The sequence below is a fragment of the Sciurus vulgaris genome, assembly GCF_902686455.1.
Source record: "Sciurus vulgaris genome assembly, chromosome: 8".
In the NCBI taxonomy this organism is placed as follows: Eukaryota; Metazoa; Chordata; class Mammalia; order Rodentia; family Sciuridae; genus Sciurus; species Sciurus vulgaris.
In genome coordinates this window covers 56,073,045-56,093,040 of record NC_136468.1, presented here as the reverse complement: position 1 = coordinate 56,093,040, position 19,996 = coordinate 56,073,045, and the positions used below count along the sequence as shown (strand labels likewise).

The following is a 19,996-nucleotide window of genomic DNA, read 5'->3' as shown; positions in this document are numbered from 1 at the left end:
ACATAAATGAAGTTTAATCTCTTATATTTCTGATTATACAAATTGTAAGATCACATCAGTCATGCAGTCATACATGTACCAGATTCTTAAGACAGCAGCAACAGCATCTTTATCAAATGCATATAGTTCAGCTCTGTAAATAGCATTTTTCTTGGAAGTAAGCATTTGATGCCTCTTTGCCATCTGGAATTTTTGTAGCTGAACATAGGTCCACATAAAAACCAGTTGTTGTTGTTCCCTTTAATGTATTAGCACAGAATCAGAAGCCCATAACTTTGAGAGTTCTGAAAAGAATTCTCAGGAAGGAAAATTACTTCAGTGAACACTTCTTTTTAAAGTCTGGTGACTGTAAATGTGCATAATCCTTTTGTTTTCTATTAAAAATAGCTGGCATTGTCATGACAGAAGGCACAAAGCTCATGTTTGAAATAGTCATGTCATGGAAGAGTAGGAAGAGTGACCATAAGACTGATGTGTGTGCTCACAGTTGACTCTGAAATTTTCCATCTGACATTCTCTTTTTTCACAACATGAAAAGAATAGTGGACTGCCTGAGGTCTTTCCCAGAGTTCACACTCTTTTGCTCTCAAGATCACAGCATCACTGAAATAAAGCATGGCACTTGAAATCCTAAAAAGAAGAGTCCTTGTGACTTACTAAAAATTGTCAAGAGAAGTAAAACTCAAATAAATCAGTGTGCAACTCGTAATTCCCATCAGTGACCAGTAGGGTTTAGATGCCTACAAGAACAATTGACTATTGCTTTTGGGAAAGATAAAATTTGGCACATTCCCAAAGTAAGAATAATGAGTGAGCAACTGATGCAAGCTCTGAGTATTTGGCTGCTTCTATATCCCGTACAAGACGCATTTATCTCCAGAAAATCCTTGCCTTAGCAGTAGGCCTTGGTGTCAGTTCATTGTGTGAAGTCTACCTGAAGTATATCTATTTGAATCCTACTTTAGGTCTGTGTGGCTTGAGAACTAAGGCTTCATAATAAGGCCTTAGTTTATTTTCATCAGAACAAAAATGCAATTTTCAGTCTTAAGGGAATTGGTATAATGGCCAGATCCAGTTGACATAAAATTGATTTCCTTTTGTATACTCCTAGTATATACAGAGATAATTTGAAGAAATTGGTTTTAATGGTATGAAAACCTTGGTTGAATATTCCTAAAGATCTAAACCAATTCTTTGTCTTATGTGTCATCTCATTTTGGTGAAAAATTTAATGTAATTAGGGAAGAGTCCACATAGCACAGCAAGTAGACTTTGAGAATAGCTCTACATTGCTTGCTATAAATATTTCTTTTTTCCTTCCCCACAGAAACTCACCCCCCGTAATGAGAAAAGGTTACATGGTAGAGCAGAAAACGACCCATTCGTTCATGAATTCATTCTGTTAACAAACATTACAGAATGCCTTTATGCTCTCAAAGGCATTGAGGACACATAAAGTAACAAACATTCCTTGTCCTTAAGAGTTCTCACTTCAATGGAGGAAGTAGTGAATCATCTAGAAATAACCACCTACTTTGATTAGCGATATTAAAGATATACATAAAGGAGAGAAAGAACATCAGAGACTGGGCATGCAACTCAGTATACACTGGGGCACCAAGAAAGGTTCCTCAGAGATAGGCGCTTGAACGGAGTTGCTGAGCAAACAAATGGTAAAATCACTGTAAGCTAAAGAAACAAAATGTACAAAGGGTACCTAGACTTGAAAACATGATCAATGAGAGAAACAATATAGGGTCAAGTTCATTTGGAGGGGAAAGTACAGGGAAAATGGTGGCAGATGTTCAACAATATAAAACACTGGTTCATTGGACAATTACTGAAGGTGAAGTCCATCCTAAATCAACCCAGCTTACAACTACAAATATGGGAAAATGACAAAAACACTAATTTTAGAACATAGTATCTGCTGGAAAACATAATAATAATGACTGGCTAGCATCCTAAGCATGTCTTTTTGAGTGAAAATTTTTAAAAAGTCAATGTATTTATGACTTGATATGCTACAATGAAAACATTACAATTCCTAGTCCTGGATAAGTTCAAACCTCCAAGAAAATGTATAACCTAAAGTAACTGAATATTGAATATAAAACAAGAGTATACAACAGCACATGAAAAGTGTTTCTGATAAATGTCATTTACCTGCATACAGCCTCGCAGGCCCTAAGAAATAATGGGCTCTGCTATAAGGTCATGGTGCTTCTCATAAATTATAAAGCCAAACCTGATATTTATGGCTTAAAACTTTCATCCTCCCAGTGGAAATTTCCCAGTAGATTCTTAAAGGATCACTTTTATCTCCATTGATTGTCAGTCAGTAAATGGCGTTTATGGAGCCACCAAGAAGCACAGACTGAAAAATGAAAAAATATACTTTTGATAACCAGGAACGACTGTTTGCTGTTCTCAAATAAAGGAGTTTATGGTTTCAGAAATAAAAGTAGACAAGAATGTTATACCTTGAAATATATCATCACAGCTTTATCGTGAGAGGAATCAATTATGAACTTGGGTCTCAAAGTGGACTGAGCAAATCTGGGAAGAGGGAGTACAGTAAGTAGTCTCAGAATTCTTGGGATCAAATCCTACCTCTAAGATATATGAGCTTTCCACTAAAATCTTGAGGCATTTTGAACCTCAGTTCTTCAATCTGTAAAATGCTATAATGGTAGATTCCTAGTCCATAAGGTTGTTACAAGGATTAAAGGAGATAACACATCTACAACCAGTAAAATAGTAGCTAGCACAAAAATATTGGGACTATTAAAAATATCAGGGATTTTTTAAAAGGTTTCTTAAAAAGGATCTCTGAGAACAGTAACTTAAGAGAATTGGAAGGTTAAAATAGTTCTTCTCTGTCCACTTTTGAGGAATTCTAAATTGAAATCTAAAGAGAACAAACCAATTAATACTTCTTCTTTGGCTTTAGCCATTGCAAGATTTCTGGGACATGCAAACTGCAACATTCAACTTCACGTTTGTAACTTCATTTTTCCTAGTTTTCTTCTCTTTCACTTGTGTGATTTTTCACTTAAATTTGGAAACTTATATCTCATCCTATGTAGCATCACCTGGATTCCAAAAAGAGAGCCTTGTTCTTTGGGGAAATCAAATGGTTGGGCTCCAGTCTTTGCTTTTCTGCCTCTTAGTTATAAAACTTTGGTAAAGTCATATTGTCCTGGGAACTCTGTTTCCTCCCTAATAAAGTGAAAGACTTAAATTATCGTTATGGTTCCTTCCAGCTTTAAAATGTAATATCTTGAAGCTTATTTATGTTATCCAACAGCACTAATAAAGCATTTAATCTTACTTGACCACCATATACGGACTTTCTTCAAAGTTGATTTCTTTGAATATATTTAACTTAGTTATCCAACTCCTATCACATTTCATTTCACCCACAAGTCCAAGTAATGTCACCAATGCTTTGTTGAAGTCATGGTTCTCTTAGCTACAACTCTTCCCTAAATGGTTCGATGAATGTTGGAAAGAAATCTTTCTGACAGAATTCACTCTTAGTGAACCCATGCCCAACTCCTAATAATAATAATTGCCAAATTTACTTCTAAGTGTTCACATGCTCTCTATTAGAAACTCAGTGCTAGGAAAACATTGTTGACTAATATTTATTCTTGATCTATATTTCTTGAGTTTTCCCTTCTTCATCCCTTTTCATCCTCAGTCATCCCATCATTCTCAATGATTATTTATAGTGATTCCATGATTTAATCTGTAATTTTTTCCAAAACTCATTACTAAAGGCAAACAACATTATTATGAACTTAACTTTTATTATTCCCTCCTATCTTTGTGCGAGTTAGCTTTTTCATGTGATTCATATTACTGTTTCTATGTTAGGATTCATTCTTAATGGGGAGAATGAGAAAGCAAGAGGGTCTAAACAGTGACTTTCTTTTACTGATAGAGAATCAACTTTCCTATCCATTAGTTCTATTTCTTCTTACACATTTCTCCTGAAACATAATTTCAAAAGCTAATGACAAAAACAAAATTTTTTTTTGCTCCATTTCCACATTCTGTGCTTTAGTGGCTCCTTTTCTCACAGGTTCATGCTGGTATTTTATATTGTGTATAGAGATGACCCCAACATACCTCCCCACCCATCCCTGGTCACTAGTTGTTTTCACACTCAAATGTCCCAATGCAAGCCACAACCCAGCATACTTTTTGGAGTTCTTATAGTCCATGTCTTGTTAAAACTATTCTGTATTGTATGAATTATTTTTTAAATCTTCCTGTCTCTCTAAAGCTGTATTCCTTTTTAGAATCTGTATCTAAATATGATATGAAAAGAGATATGATATATAAAGAGATATGAAGCATATCTCTTCTTTTAAAATGCTTTTTCCTAAAACAGCTATAACTAGATCCTGGTTTTCCTTCCTCCTCTCCTACTAATAATAACATTTTGGGTAACTTTCTTCCAAGATATCACATTACTTCCCTATCATAAAATGATTCTTCCTTTACCACTCAAAGTGATGTCCAGTGTAGGAGTTTCCCTTACTTCTTCATGCTTCCTCAGAGAAACCATATGGTCAGTAAGCAAGTTAGGAATGCTTCAAATGCTCAGTTTTTAGACAAATAGAATAGAGGACTCAGATGACAACTGCCTGGAAATCCCCCAAACCTAATTTAAAATTTTACATTAAAAGGACAGCGCCTACTAACCACTGTTAGGCAATCTCTGGTGCATATCATGACATTGCTCTCCTGTTCTTCACACCTGCATGTCTTTCTGTGCTTCAAGCCTCAGGTTCATGGTCACGTAGTACAGGGATGAGAGGAAGTTGTGAAGGGATGGCCATCGTACTTGAAGTCAAAAGACTTGGTTTTACATCTTGATCTGCCTCCACATTCTAGCCATAGAACTGTGAATGTTTCCCCACCTAGTAGAACTAAGGTTTTGCATACTAAGATAGAGATGATAATATCCACCACAAAGGGATGTTATAAATATGAAAGAAGATAATATGTACACATACTCAGCACGTTGGCAACTGGTTTTACAACAAAACAAACACATTTTTAAAGTGTATTAAACAAATACTGAACATTGTTCTTCTCTAGAAATCAGGTTGGTATGGGTAAGAGAGGAGAAGAAAAGAAAGAAAAGAGTTTAATCATCTACTGCCTTCTGTAGTGTTTACTTTTAATCATGTTTACTCTTATAATCTAAGGAAATTAATTTTAAAAGGAACATCACATTATGATAAAAGTGCTTCTATGCTTTGCTGATTTACTTGTATTAAGTGTATTTTTAATGTAAGTCTGAATTTAATGTAACTTTGAATTTTATTATTGACCCATGCTATTCATATAGGTGATCCAATTGAGATTATACATATTTATTAGAGTTCTATCTTCATGTTTTGATTCACCAAACATGCCTCCTTTTTCTAGAGTTGGTTGTAGTCTCCTCATTAAACACACATGCACAAGATTATATATAACTTTCCTAATGATGACAATAATTGCTATTTTAGCTCACTGCCTTCCCAAACAGGCTTCAGCTCATTGTGCACATTCCCAAGGCAGGGTATCTTTTCCATATTGCCATTCTATCTCAAGTTCATTGACAAGTTCATTCTCCCGTGTAGTCTTCCTTGATTGTAAATTGTTCTTAAATGTCCCAGAGAGGTAGACATGAAGCCATAGGATTTTAGCAGTCAAAAGACAAGAGCTTTTTTCTTGAACAACTTCATTACTCTAACCCTTCTGGGAGAAGAATGTTTCAGCCATTTAGAATCCTTTCACTGTGGTTCCTACCTGCCCAGAAAGTAATGTCTCTGGGTGTTTTTTAGGTCTTTCATTCTTTGTCTCCCTAAATGATTCAGTTCCTGATGAATATAACTTCAAGATGAGTAAACTACTTGTACTGCATTAAGAGATGTTTTCTCCAGTGCTACCAAGAAACTCCATATTTAAGTCAAACCTCTGCACAGACAGGGCTCTATCACTAAGCCTGCCACGGTGGCACATAAATTCAGTGTCAGTCAGGTACTCATCTAGAATTAATGACAGTAGGTGGCTCAGTGGCACCTGCTGCTTCAATAAGGCTAAGTAAACAACTAATATTCCTGTTTTCAAATGAGTCAGTATTTTTCCGCAGATTGTAAGAAAAGAACAAATACATGGTATACTAACCTTCATCCACCCATTCACCACCATTCCCCCAATTTCACCCATATCCAGAAATACCAAATGCAAAAAGGTTTTTGAATTCTGATTTTTCATTAGATTGTATGTTAAGCCCTAGATTTTCTGGCTATTCTGTCTGTGTGTGGTTAAGTGAGAAATACCAGGACTTGAAAAGATATAGAAAACATTTGATAGCTCTGGGCTATATCAAGTGTTAGCTTTAATAGCAGGCCAGATCTCCAATAACATGCTGTGTAGCTATGTATGAACCTGGTTGTTGGTTTCCTTTGTCACATGAAATGATGATTAATAAGGACTCAGATGTCAGTTGTTTTATATTGCTTGTGCTCTTTGCTAACAGTTGCCTATTTCAAGCTGTGCTCCCTAACATGTCAAATATAAATGTGAAACCACAATTTCCAAAAGGAATATTTCAAAGTACTCATACTTACTCCAATGCACTTAAGGTACATTGAAATATTCAAGTAGTTTCTGATCAACATCACTTAGAATATTATATAATTTAACTAAAGTCAGTATAGAAACAAAAGTGTTCAGAACACAGGGAAAAATAAAAACATTGTCATTTGGTATCTGTAAATACATATTTCTACAAATGCTCTATGCAATCCTCCTTGTTAAACTAGTGTCATTTTCCTTTTTATTTTTACAATTCATATAGAAAAATATTGTTGATAGCTGATTTATAAAATACTTAAATTTTTGATTCAGAATCAGCTTTAAATATTTTTAAGAAGGAGTGCATTCTTGACAATATTTCATTTGATTTTTAATTTTAAAAATACCCTAAGAAAAGCATGTTTGTATGTTTTCCCTTCACATAATCCAGGCAGAATCAAATTTTAAGAAAACGAAAGCAAAAAAAGTTGGTCAAGTTTTTCAAGAAGTTTAGAACAGTGTATGCCTCAGTTTTTGAGTGGACCAAATAGAATTTCAGTAGAATTGATTTTTTCTTTTGCTTAACCTAGATAATAAATGTCTAATTTGGACTGTCCATGTGGCACATAGTTCCCAAATTAAACTCTTTCAGAGACTGCTGTTTTTAGCAAAAGAGGGGGAAGTGAGAATTAAACACCCTGGCTCTTTCTATACAACTGCAGCCAAGTTGTCTAAAAACCAAATTTGGCCAATTCACTGTAGTTCATTGTTTGAGCTCTAGCAGGACCCCAGGAACTTAAAACAAACACACTGAGGGCATCTGAACACACTTTCCTAGTCTAGGGTTTACCAAATCTAGAAAACTCTAGCAGGTGGCGCCCTTCTCATTCAGTTACTATGCACTTTCCAAAGCACGTACTACCTGCTTTGGACCAGCGTTCTAATATCCAGAGTATCCAAGGAAGGGTCTGATATACATCTGAGGAACTGACAAAAAAGTGTGCTGATCTAGAGGTGAAAAGGGCGCTGGTAAAAGGTAAGGCAGGTGCAATCATTTTTCATATTCAGTCATTTATTTACCTCTGGGTTGTTAAGAAGGAACTCCCTCTTTCTCCCTCTCCCAGGTGGCAAACCTGCTGAGACTCTTCCAGATCCCTCAGATAAGCTATGCGTCCACCAGTGCCAAACTCAGCGACAAGTCGCGCTATGATTACTTTGCCAGGACCGTGCCCCCCGACTTCTACCAAGCCAAAGCCATGGCCGAGATCTTGCGCTTCTTTAACTGGACCTACGTGTCCACTGTAGCCTCTGAGGGAGACTATGGAGAGACCGGGATCGAGGCCTTCGAGCAGGAAGCCCGCCAGCGCAACATCTGCATCGCGACGGCAGAGAAGGTGGGCCGCTCCAACATCCGCAAGTCCTACGACAGTGTGATACGCGAGCTGCTGCAGAAGCCCAATGCGCGAGTCGTGGTCCTCTTCATGCGCAGCGACGACTCACGCGAGCTCATCGCTGCAGCCAGCCGCGTCAATGCCTCCTTCACGTGGGTGGCCAGTGATGGCTGGGGCGCGCAGGAGAGCATCGTCAAAGGCAGCGAGCATGTGGCATACGGTGCCATCACTCTGGAGTTGGCTTCGCAACCCGTCCGCCAGTTCGACCGCTACTTCCAGAGCCTCAACCCCTACAACAATCACCGCAACCCCTGGTTTCGGGACTTCTGGGAACAGAAATTCCAGTGCAGCCTCCAGAACAAGAGAAACCACAGGCGGGTTTGCGACAAGCACCTGGCCATTGACAGCAGCAACTACGAGCAAGAATCCAAGATCATGTTTGTGGTGAATGCTGTCTATGCCATGGCCCATGCCCTGCACAAAATGCAGCGCACCCTCTGCCCTAACACTACCAAGCTCTGCGATGCAATGAAGATCCTGGATGGAAAGAAGCTGTACAAGGATTACTTGCTGAAAATCAATTTCACAGGTAAGCAAGGAGCCTTTAATCATCTTCTATGGTGCAAACAGGTGGAATCATACAGGAACAGAATACCTCTGCCCACAACCAGAAATCCTTGTTTCAGAGCCGCAAAAGAGTTCAAACTGTTAAGCAAATATTTCAAGGTACAATATGAAGGCTTTTTGAGGTTTTTACTCATTTTTTAGTAATCTTGACTGGTATAGTATATGAGAATCAAAGGCCCCCTAGGCTGGGTTGATGGCCCCACTGTGGTAACTGCCCAGATGTGAGCCATGCTACATTTGCTCTTTCTCATTGTTAGCTGCAGGATATGACACATGTGATATGGCCTTTTAATCTCTTTTAGCAGAATTGGCAACTGTCTAAGGAACATGAACTTCCAAGCCTTCCTTGTGGGTGACTGAGCAAAAGAATCTCATAACTTTCACAGTGGGGGAGAGAAAAAAGTCACTTTTCCCAGAGCTTAATTAAGGGCAAAACTGAAAAGACACTCAGACATTGTAGTTTATTTCTTCTGTTGTACAGAAACATTTCCCTATGGGTTTTAAGAGTTATGGCTTTTCTAGAATTATATTGTTCAGTGAAACTTTTTCAGAGTCTTAATATATATAATCAAATTGAAGATCAATGGAAGTAATTTTAATCACTAGTGACCAAAGTGTATTTAAAGAGACTTTTGCTGTCTCTTCATTTATTTCTAAATATGGTCTAAGTATTTCTAAATATAGTCTATTTATTTATTTATTTATTTATTTATTTATTTATACTGGGGATTGAATACAGGGATGCTTTACCATTGAGCTACATCCCCAGACCTTTTTATTTTTTATTTTGAGACAGCATCTTGCTAAGTTGCTGGGGCTGGCCTCAAACATGCAATCCTCCTGCTTTAGCCTCCCAAGTTGCTGAGATTACAGGCGTGCACTACCATGCACAGCAGAATTTTATTTTAATGCATCTCTAACATAAAAAACAAAATCTTTAAGTTGTATTCTCTACTAAAATATCATCTCATTAAGGGACAAGTTCTGGGAACCCAAGCTTAATCCAAATTATAAAGTTGTAAGTAATACTGGATACAAACAATTCTGTGTGCCAAAACATTACAATGATACAACACTTTCATTTTCCTACATTGCTAATAATCTTCCATGTTTTAGGGCATCATTCAAGTCTTCACAATCTTTATCAATTTATTTATCATCTAAGACCTGAAAGGTTATATACATAAATCATATTGTCATTGGAGCAAGTGGACATTCTAACATTAAAGATGATCCCTCAGAAGTCCAGTGGTCTGAAAAATTGCTGGCAGTAGGCAAGAGAACTCTGTGGACATTACCTCCTATTCCAGAATTCTCACCCATAGGCAGCCTTAAAAATAAGCACAAATAATGCCATCATGCATTTTTGCATAACTTGCCTTCTTTGTTCTCCCCAAGGGAAACAAAAGCAGAACAAATCAATAATGTCACTATTCCCTCTTATTCATCTGATAGAAACAACCTCTCATCAGAATGACAGCTAAAAGTGGTCTTAAATTTTTGTGCTCTGCATTCTCACACATGTATTGATTCATATAGAAACAATAACATATATATACATATAAATATAAACAGTACTAAATTAGCATTCCTCTCAAAATCCCAGATCAGTTCTGATTGACATCTCCAGAAAATACGCATGAACCCTAGAGTCATTAAAAAAGAATTTCTTTATTTTAAAAATAAATGAACTCTGGGTTATCCATAATTAACATCTACAATGCATTTAATTTTTAAAGATAACATACTTCACTATGTTCTCCCCTTCAGACTACTCTTGGGATAATCATTTATCTTTATTCACCACATTTATTAATTAACTTTGTTATTCAAGTTTGCTCCTTAATTCTTAGATGAAAATATATAAATACATTCACTTATCAACAACTGAAGCTAAGGAAACTCAGATTTCAGAAAGCCTTTGCAAGGTGATTTATGTAACCAAAACATTTTCCTTCATCTGACTTCTTGGGTTTCAAAAGGCAAAGAAAAGCAAAGAGATAAAGCCATTATTGGGATAAATAAAACAAAAATATCTTCCTTTTGTCTGTCTTGTTCCATTACTAGCTCTAGTTCTACAATTCAGTTTGACTGTGCACAACTGATCACAAAATGCTGCTTTAGCCTTCTCAATTTGCCAGACATTACCAGTCACTCTCCATCTCTGAAGAGAGTAGGAGGGTGAAAAGCAGGTTTAAACTATAGAAAATAGAGGCAATTTATACTCGTCACAAGATAAGTATGCTTCGCAATGAGAATTGGACAAGAAAATGCATAACTAATGGGAGTGTACCAAGATACTAAATTAACAGTACATTTTAAAAAACATGGAAGAATTGACTAGTGCTAGGTAAGAACCTAGCACTTCACTAGGAGGTAATAAATAGAAGGGAATGCTGATGATAGAATGACAATTTGAATTCATAGTAACCTGTATATAACTAAATATACATATATTTTTAAATTTGGAAATAGCTAACAGATTATAGGCATAAATGTTATATTATTGACTTAAGATTGAAAAAAATATCATTTTTTTATTTGTGAGCTATTGCAAAACAAGTGCTTGATATTATTTTATAATACATTATCTTTATTTTTCTAACTTGAATATTGATGCAATGGACTGGGCACAGAGCGAACGCTTAGCAGACACTAAATCTGCTTGGTTGGGTCAAAAAAGTCCTTTCAGCCATCTGCCTGTTCCAAATGCATTTTTTTCAAGATTCTTCTGAAATGGGACAGTGGTAACCAATTCTGTAATGACTCTCATTTTTTTTTAACATTTTTTAGATGTTGATAGACCTTTATTTATTCATTTATTTATATGTAGTGCTGAGAATCGAACCCAGTGCCTCACACATGGTAGGCAGGCACTCTACCACTGAGCCACAACCCCAGCACATAACTCTCATCTTTACAGGATGAAAAAAGCTAGACCTCCTGAGTATTTTAACCACATAGTTTAAAATATTCTCTGGTGTTTTGGTGCTTTCTTACTAACTTGTTCAAGCATTGGTCAACGTGAGTCCAATGAGTCTTGCTTGAAGTTAACACAGTTTAAATATTCCTTTTGCCAAATAGATTTTGAAGAATTATGCCTCATTAAAATTTCTTCTAAACAGTGAGCTCTCTGTCCTAGGCTCCACCTCTCCAGACTTGTCTCCAGCCGTACACCCAGTATTCACTCTTCTTTTCATTGAAACTATGGGCAGTTCTGCAGACATGCTATGCCTACAATGCTCTTCTCCACATATCCCTAGACTAATCAGTCCCCTTGCTTCCATCATGTCTTTACCCCCTCACTGAGACCTATTCTGGCCCACCACAGATGCCCCCATTTCCCTTTAACCTGATTTTCTTGCTTTCAATCTCATGATTTTTTCCATCTCCTGCTATACACATTATTTATTACTTTCATGTTTATTCTTTATTGTTTGATCCCCACACTAGCATACATGCTTCATGAAAACAGAAATCATTACCAATTTTGTTCACTCAGGTGACCCCAGCATAATAGGTGCTCAGTAAATATTTGTCTATTATGAACAGCACTTCACACCCAAACTCGTATTTTCTTCTCATCTCTATTGCCAGACTGTGAGCTCTTCCAAGGCACAGAACATATATTTCATCTCTTATCTCAAATACCTAACAGTTTCAGGCATAGAAGAGGCATTATATAAATGTTTACTGGAGGAATGAGGAATGAAAAAAAATCAATGAACAGATTTATAAGGTGATTCTTTCATGAAAATTTAATGTATATGTTTTATTCATTAACAAGTGAATTTCAAGAAAGAAAAGTATACTATATGACTTCTGAAATGGCTTGCTTTTACCTAAGCACTTTCCTTCAGTTATGGTCTATCATTTTCTTTGAGATAAATGTAAAACCAAATACCATTAGAGCTTGAAGATATTCATCACCGTCTTGTAGAGAGAACTCCCCAAACCGAAAGCCATTTCCCTACAGTCATACATCTGCTTAGTGGCAAGGCCATGACTGAAATCTAGTTGCCAAATCCAGTGTTGCTATTAAACATACACAAAGGCTCTGGGTTTGAAGGTCTTTGTTCTCAAACACTGAACACAACTTCTAGCACATATTAGATATTAAGGAAATGCTTATTGAAGAAGTGAAAGATGATCAATCAATAGGTTTAAGATATGCTTCTTTTTGTGTTCCATTTTATTATCCCTTTATTACTCCTGGGCCACTTTCTCAACTTAGAGGAGCTAAGGGGTGCATAGAACACTCAAACTTTGGAAGGTGGGACTTAAATTCCAAACCTTAGAATATAAAGTTTGAAAGCTTATGTTTAATTAGTTAAATTTTTCCATCCCAAAGAGTCATGGCATCCCAACTTCAAAAGTAAACATTTAAGGAGAATTGGGTTTGGTGTCATGTGACTTTTCAAAGTTACTCTGAGTAAAATTTCCTGTGTGCTGCATATAAAAGGAAAACATAAACTACCCCAGACAGTTAAGAACAGAGGAAATAGAGAGGTCTATTAAACATTTAAAGAAATGCAATGTCACTGTCACTATGTTCACAGTACAGCACAATCTCTCTCACTTTTCATTCTCAGATCAGTCCTAGAAAGTAGAACAGAATAAAAATCATAGTTACAAAGGGCCTTCCTGAACCATGAGCTTTGTGCCTACTCCTCGCTTGACAGAGGTGGAAATTTAGGATGTCAGCATGATTATCTTCACTTACTGAAGCACACAAAAGTGAACTCAACTGTCAGGGTGATGTTGTAACTGGAGTACACTGAATTCAAAAGAAAAAAGAAAGAGTAACCACTTACTGAACATACTACCAGAGGCACCCCAATACATAGCCGGTTTCAAGGGGACATTATCTCAGGAATCATTCTTAACATTCCACTGTGTGATTCTCAAGGGTGGGCTACCATGTTTGAGAATGTAAAGATTTGCTATCAGAGGAAATTTGTCCAAGATCACATAACGAATAAGTGACATAACAAAGTCCTGACTTAATCATTCATTCGGCAGATATTTAGATGTATGCCAGAGCCCAGAGACCCAGCAGTAAACAAGAAAGATGCAGTCCCTGTTTCCTGGAGGGTACACCAGCCTCTAGTCTCCAGAACATCTCCAGAGTATAGAAGCAAGATCAATGCGAGCTATACTCTTGGGGCATTGCCCTAGGCTTTTTGTGCTGTTTTTGCTTCAGTTTTAGTTTTGGTTTGGGATGGGAAAATTATTGTGTAGTTTTTGCCCAGAATAGATCTAAATTTCATGAACAAATCTAATTCTCAGGGTTTGACTTAACAATGAAGAGAATAATCCCGTTACTAGTGACCAAAACAAGACCGAATAGGATGCACAAGCTATGACAGTTTTTATTTGTTTGCTTGCTTGCTTCCCCAGTCCCCACTCACCTTTTGGTACCATAAAGCAACAACCTACAGAGATCAGAGACCTAGAGCCTGGTGGATAGGGTCCAACTTTGATCTTATGTTTACAATTCTCCACACCTGGAAGAGCAGCAGATGCAGAAAATGGGTAGTCCAACCTCACTGCCCCATTCACCTCTGCGCCTGACTCATCCAATAGAAGCGAGGATCAAGCCTGGTTGGAACTATATTCACAGAGCACAGGCCAGGAAGGGCAGATTTTCTAGGACACTGCACTCTAAGGAATACATTTTAGCTGGCCCCAACCCAGCAAGGCTTTCCTCTTGAAAAGTACAGGGCCATCCAAGGCACAGCGAGAAAGCCAAAATGGTAATGGCCACATCTTTAGATGAATGGGCTTTGAAGTCCCTGAAAGAGCAAACTGCTCTTGATCTTGCTTCCTCCACTGGAACATTTGTAGTTCCCACAAAAGCACAGAAACTTGTTCCAGCTCTCCTGATCAAAAGCATTTCGAAAACGTAAAGATAAATATCCTGTACTTCTTTCTTCCCCTTTCTCTCTGGTCAGCTTCCTGGGGTTACAAGAATAAGGTTTAAACCCTCTGAGGGCACCACTAATGTGCTCACTTATTTGTTTATACACTGTGCTTTGGTGTCTTAGGAGCTTGAGAAATGGTTCTGATTTTAAGGTCATACAGTGGAAGCCTAATTTTGGACTTTGGCCTGTGCTTTCTGCTGCTATTTGTTATTACTATGTCATTAGAGTTGCTATTATTATTACTATTTTATAAACCTTAATTTTATCTTTATTTATTCAAATTCATTTGTCTATAAAACAGAAAATAAAAAAACCTCATCAACCCCAAAGAAGTAAAAGAATTGGCTCTATCACTTTGCGAATCACTCACAAAAGAATGTGAAGGTTGGAGAAAATATTTTGAACATTTTTAATGCAGCTAATGTACCGTTTAAAAATCAGTCACCCTACATTGGTGACCTTTCTGACATCCTATACAATCCCACAACAACCTAGTCCTCTAAAATTTTCTAACCTGAAAACATTGTGACGGTCAAGTTGAAAAAAACCCATATTTTTCCTACTTTCCTACTGCTACCCCTCTTCTCCAATGGGACACTGAAAAACCAACACAAAAAAAGGAAGTATTTTCAGTGGTTTCCAAAAAAACATTCCTGACCAGGACAGCAACCACACACTGAAACGGAGGAATTCTTTTCTACAGGATTGTCATCCAATGGAGCAGGAAAGTATGGAAAGTTCTTCCCAGAGTTTAATTTGGTAATCCTCCCAGAAACTTACCATAATTCTCATCATGCCTGAGCACTGGGCTCAACTTCTAATGATAGGGATGCCGATGTGGCACCCTGAGGAGTAGGCATTGAGAAAAATGGCTACAGACCTTGACCACTGGCCACCATTCCCATTTCCCTCTCACTTTGGACAATTAAAAAGGGTCTGCAGTGCTCCTTAGTCACTTTATGTGACATTAGCAGAAAAGGTTATATGTCACCAACACCTATCACTGTGCCTGGAGTAACGTAGGCACTCCATTTATGTCTGGTTTATTCCAAAACTATGGTAGTCAAAGGATTCACCCCACTGTCTAAAATACATTAAAATTTGGCAGAGTCCTCAGAAGTTATAGTAATAGCATTTCAGAATATTTAAATATGTAATTCTATTTTTAAAAAACACAGTTTATCTAGCATAGAGCTATCTTAAATTTTCAAACTAATGTTCCAACTACAAAAGTTATATCCATACACATGAGCCCACTAAGCCAAGTATGACTTCATGTCTAAGATTGGCCAGGAATATTAACCTGTTATTTGTCCATTCATTCATTTAGTCATTCTTCTTTAAGCAGTAAAGTACCAAGTTTTTCAAATATAGTAAAAAATAATTTGTCAATGCAGTGTATTAATTAGTCAGTCAATTCATAAAAGATTATTATTTCTGTTTTCATTATAGAATGGGTTCATTACATACGGAACCCAAGTGTAGGAGAATAATTTGAGAACCATTGGTCCAGGTTATTAAGATTCATTGTTGAAACAAGATTGTATTTTCTATTCCTATAGTAACCAGTTGGTTAGCTATAGGTCTCATGTTTTATCATAGCAAACTTCTTACAAATTTGTTCCCCATGATAAAGCAAAGACAGAACTAAGAATTGAATGTTATGAAATGAGTCCTTTTATAATATTTTTTTTAAATATAGAGGGGATTTGTGGACAACAGTGACATTCACGTAATGAAGACAGAACATCATGATATCATTATGAAATTTTCTGGGAATATTTAGTACTTCCTGGGTGTCAGTGATAGCACTAAGAAAAAGAAAAACAAAGAGTAAAAAAAAAAAATTATTTCAGCCCTCAAGTTGCTTTTTAACTAGCAAGGATAATAAGAGAATATAACTTACACACACTACTCCAGTTCACCATTGGCATCTTGAGAAGTGTAAATTCACAGCATGTAGACACAAAGGAGAAATCATAGTGACTAGGGGGTCAGAAAAGACCTCCTAAAAGATTAACACTGAGTACCACTATAATTTCTTTAGAAAAGAGGAGAAAAGGTGTTCCACTTGGAAAGGTTGTTCAATATAGACACGTTTATAACTTTTCAAATACTTAATTTTTAAGAAAAATAAAAAGAGCTCTTTTGAAAATTAAAATGAAATTGAAATAGTACAGTGTTTCCCTGATTTTATGGATTTAATCTAAAATGTACATGTTCAGTCCCCTTGCATAAAATACATTTTTTCCAAAATCATATTGATTATGACCACTGACCTGCCATCTTTACCTTGAACTTCAGCTGAAACCAGTAAAATTCTAATCTGACAGGAAAAAATGAATAACTAACAGCTTGACAACAGCCATTATGCATAATTTTGTTCATTCTCACAATACTGAGTCTGAAATTTTTTCCCCTATATTTTATAGATTAAAATGAGGCTCAAAGTAGTTAAGGGACTTTCTCAAATTTGCAAAACTGCAGGGCACAATGGCACATGCCTATAATCCCAGCAGCTTGAAAGGTCGAGGCAGGAGAATGGCAAGTTCAAAGTCAGTCTCAGCAATTTAGCAAGGCCCTAAGCAACTCAGTGAGACTTTGTCTCTAAATAAAATATAAAAACAGGTTGGGGATGTGGCTGAGTGATAAAGCACTCCTGGGTTCAATTCCTGGTACCAAAAAAAAAAAAAAATTTTTTTTTTTGTTTCAAAGCCAGTGGCATCCAAAGTCAACCCAAGTCTATCCATTCCCTAATCATACATTATTTTCCACTGCTACTTGCTAGGGGTAAAAAATAGCTTTGTACTAGAAAAAAAAGGGGGTTGCAGTACCATTGCCATTTGACTCAGCTTATGAACAATAGCAGTAATGATAAATGATTACCCAACATTCATTATCCAAAAATGTATTTGTTAACTCTTTCATTAATTGCCATAATGGTGTCTTCAGTAAAGAATGACTCATAGGGTAGACCTCCAATTATATACTTCACTCCTTCCTCTGAGAGCATCAGATTGCACCAGATCAATGTTTGCAATATCATACTGTTATTTCCAAGAATCAATAGTAAATTGCAAAAAAAAAAAAAAAAGAACAAAGTAATCACCATGTCTTAAATGCTGTTTAAGACTACATTTTTCTTCCCTATCACCCCACTCTCTCACTCTCATTACAAACCTCCATATTTAATTAAAAGTAAATAAAATAAAGGAGAAAAATACTGGGTCTGAACCTCTTGCAGAATTTCCATGCATGACCATTATAAGTTTTGTGGGTTTGCTCAGTGTGTCTGCACATTTTTCTCGTTGAGTCCATTGTCAGAAGATTGTGGTAGTTTGTCACAACTCAAGTTGTGTTTCTAAGAGAAATAAATGCCACAAATTCTTTCTTAAATTGGAACTCAAGGAATTTCCTGTTGCAGAGTTTTGTTTATAGGTTATTTGATCACTAATAACATGGTAGCACTATAATAGCTTTTCCAGGTTCTTAAAAAAAGACATTTCTATTCCTAAAATGTTTGTAAGTCTAATAAAACATGAAACTTTGATAACCTCAATTTTAATAAAAGTGAAGAAACAAGGCATTTATGAAGCTACTTATGTCCTCTTAATTTTTAGTCACTGAGAACTCTGTTATCTTCAGACATGTTTAAACAGTAAAAATATAAATAAAATGTTTCTAACAGGAAATATGTGTCAACTTCCTAACATGGGTCACTTCACTGATTTTGCCTAAGTTCTCCCTAAAAACTTGTCTTACGGTTAGTTTCTCCTCAGTTAATTTTTTTCCTTTTACCTGGGAAAATTTACTATGTTCCTCTTCTGCCTTTTGTCTTGCTTTTTTTGTTTTTGTTTTTGTTTCGTGATGCTGGGAATGGAACTCAGGGTCTCATAAATGCTAGGCAAGTGGATCTTGATGGCTTTGTTTTGTTTTGTTCTTTTTGTTTTTATTTTGGTACTGGGGATTGAACCCAAGTGTTCTTTACCACTGAGCTACATCCCCAGGGATGAGACAGGGTCTGAGTCTGACTTTGAATTTGTAATCCTTCCTCAGCCTCTTGAGTGGCTGGAATTACAACCATGTGCCACTGCACCTGGCTTTGCAGGGGTTTCTTGAGGCTGAATTAATCCATTTGCTAAGCAGCATGGAAAAGGAAGTATACTGATTTTTTTTTTCTCTTGGGAATATTATATCATAACATTATTTAAAATAATGTAGCAATATATAGGATTCTGACAGGCACTTTTTAAAGTCAAGTAAGATTAACTATTTTAACAACAGAACTGAGAAGCAAGAGGAGTATATCCCAGCCTCCTACTTCTTTTTTCTGCCATTTATAGTTTAAGTTTGCTCACCCAAGCTACTAGACCAGAGAGATTAAATTAATTAATTTGGTCCCCTGAGTGTGCAGGTCCATCCCCTTTTCCCATATCCCAGGCAGCAGTGTGGCAAGGAGTTTATTTACATGTTTGATGGCCCATTACAAGAACTCAGTCAAGTCAAAAACATTGCCAAGAATTCAGAATTCTAAGATGCTAGTACTCATTGTGATGAGGTTTGCCCACTCGGTACTTCACCATTTCTAAATCACTTTAAACACACTTTCATTTCAACCTTACCACACCTCTGTGAACTAGTCAAATCAAATATTGTTTACCATTTTATAGATGAGAACGTAGAGAATAGGAGAGGTAAAGTCACTTACCCAAGATCCAAGAGAAAGAACTCTTCCTAGAGTAGAATTCACATCCTTTGTCCATTATCCAGTAACCTCGACTTCCAAGATAACAGGCACTATAATGATTTCTATGTAATAAAGTGGAAAAACTGTAACCAGAGGCCAAAAGTAGCCTGGTTATGCTTGTTGTCGAAGAGTCCTGAGAAAATACTAACACCAAAAAGAGTAAGAGACACTGATTTATGGCCCTATGGATTGCAGCAAGTCACAGAGCCAGTTCAGGATTCATCTGCTAATGTTTTAGAAACACAACAGATATGCTAGGTGCCAAATAGACCTAGTGAATATGGTATGTTTGTCCTTACTTTCATATGACTAAGACATGTCCATTTCTGAGAAAAGGAGAATTGCTGGTTGTATTTAAAAAGAGGATGGCAATATAGCCTCCACTCATACTGGAAGATTCCTAAAGGAAATGGACAAGAGACAGACTGAAGAAACAGGGAAATTTTATGCAGTCATTCAGCATATATTGCAGATCTTCTCTGCATCAGTCCCAGCCTTAGACCCTGAGAACTAAGCAGTGTGTGTGTGTTGGGTAGTGGTGATAGTGGTGGAGTTACTATTTTATATAAGGTAGGTGAAACATATCTCCCTGACAATTTGATCCATGAGCAGAGACCTGAAGGAAATAAGGGAGAAGTATTGCTGGAAGCGCATTTCTAGCAAGGGAATAACAAAGTGTGAGGTGAAAGCCTCTTGGATGTGTGTGAGGGGAAGCAAAAGAA

The 19,996-nt window shown here is 36.7% G+C and overlaps 1 protein-coding gene across 1 annotated transcript in view; it reads left to right on the top strand.

Moving 5' to 3' along the window:
- Positions 1 to 19,996, top strand: part of GRM3 (glutamate metabotropic receptor 3) — a 208,734-nt gene that overhangs the window by 136,701 nt on the left and 52,037 nt on the right. Inside the window, exon 3 of the mRNA XM_079151695.1 lies at positions 7,710 to 8,565. Within this exon, the coding sequence (XP_079007821.1) occupies positions 7,710 to 8,565 (856 nt within the window). The remainder of the gene's footprint in view (positions 1 to 7,709; positions 8,566 to 19,996) is intronic.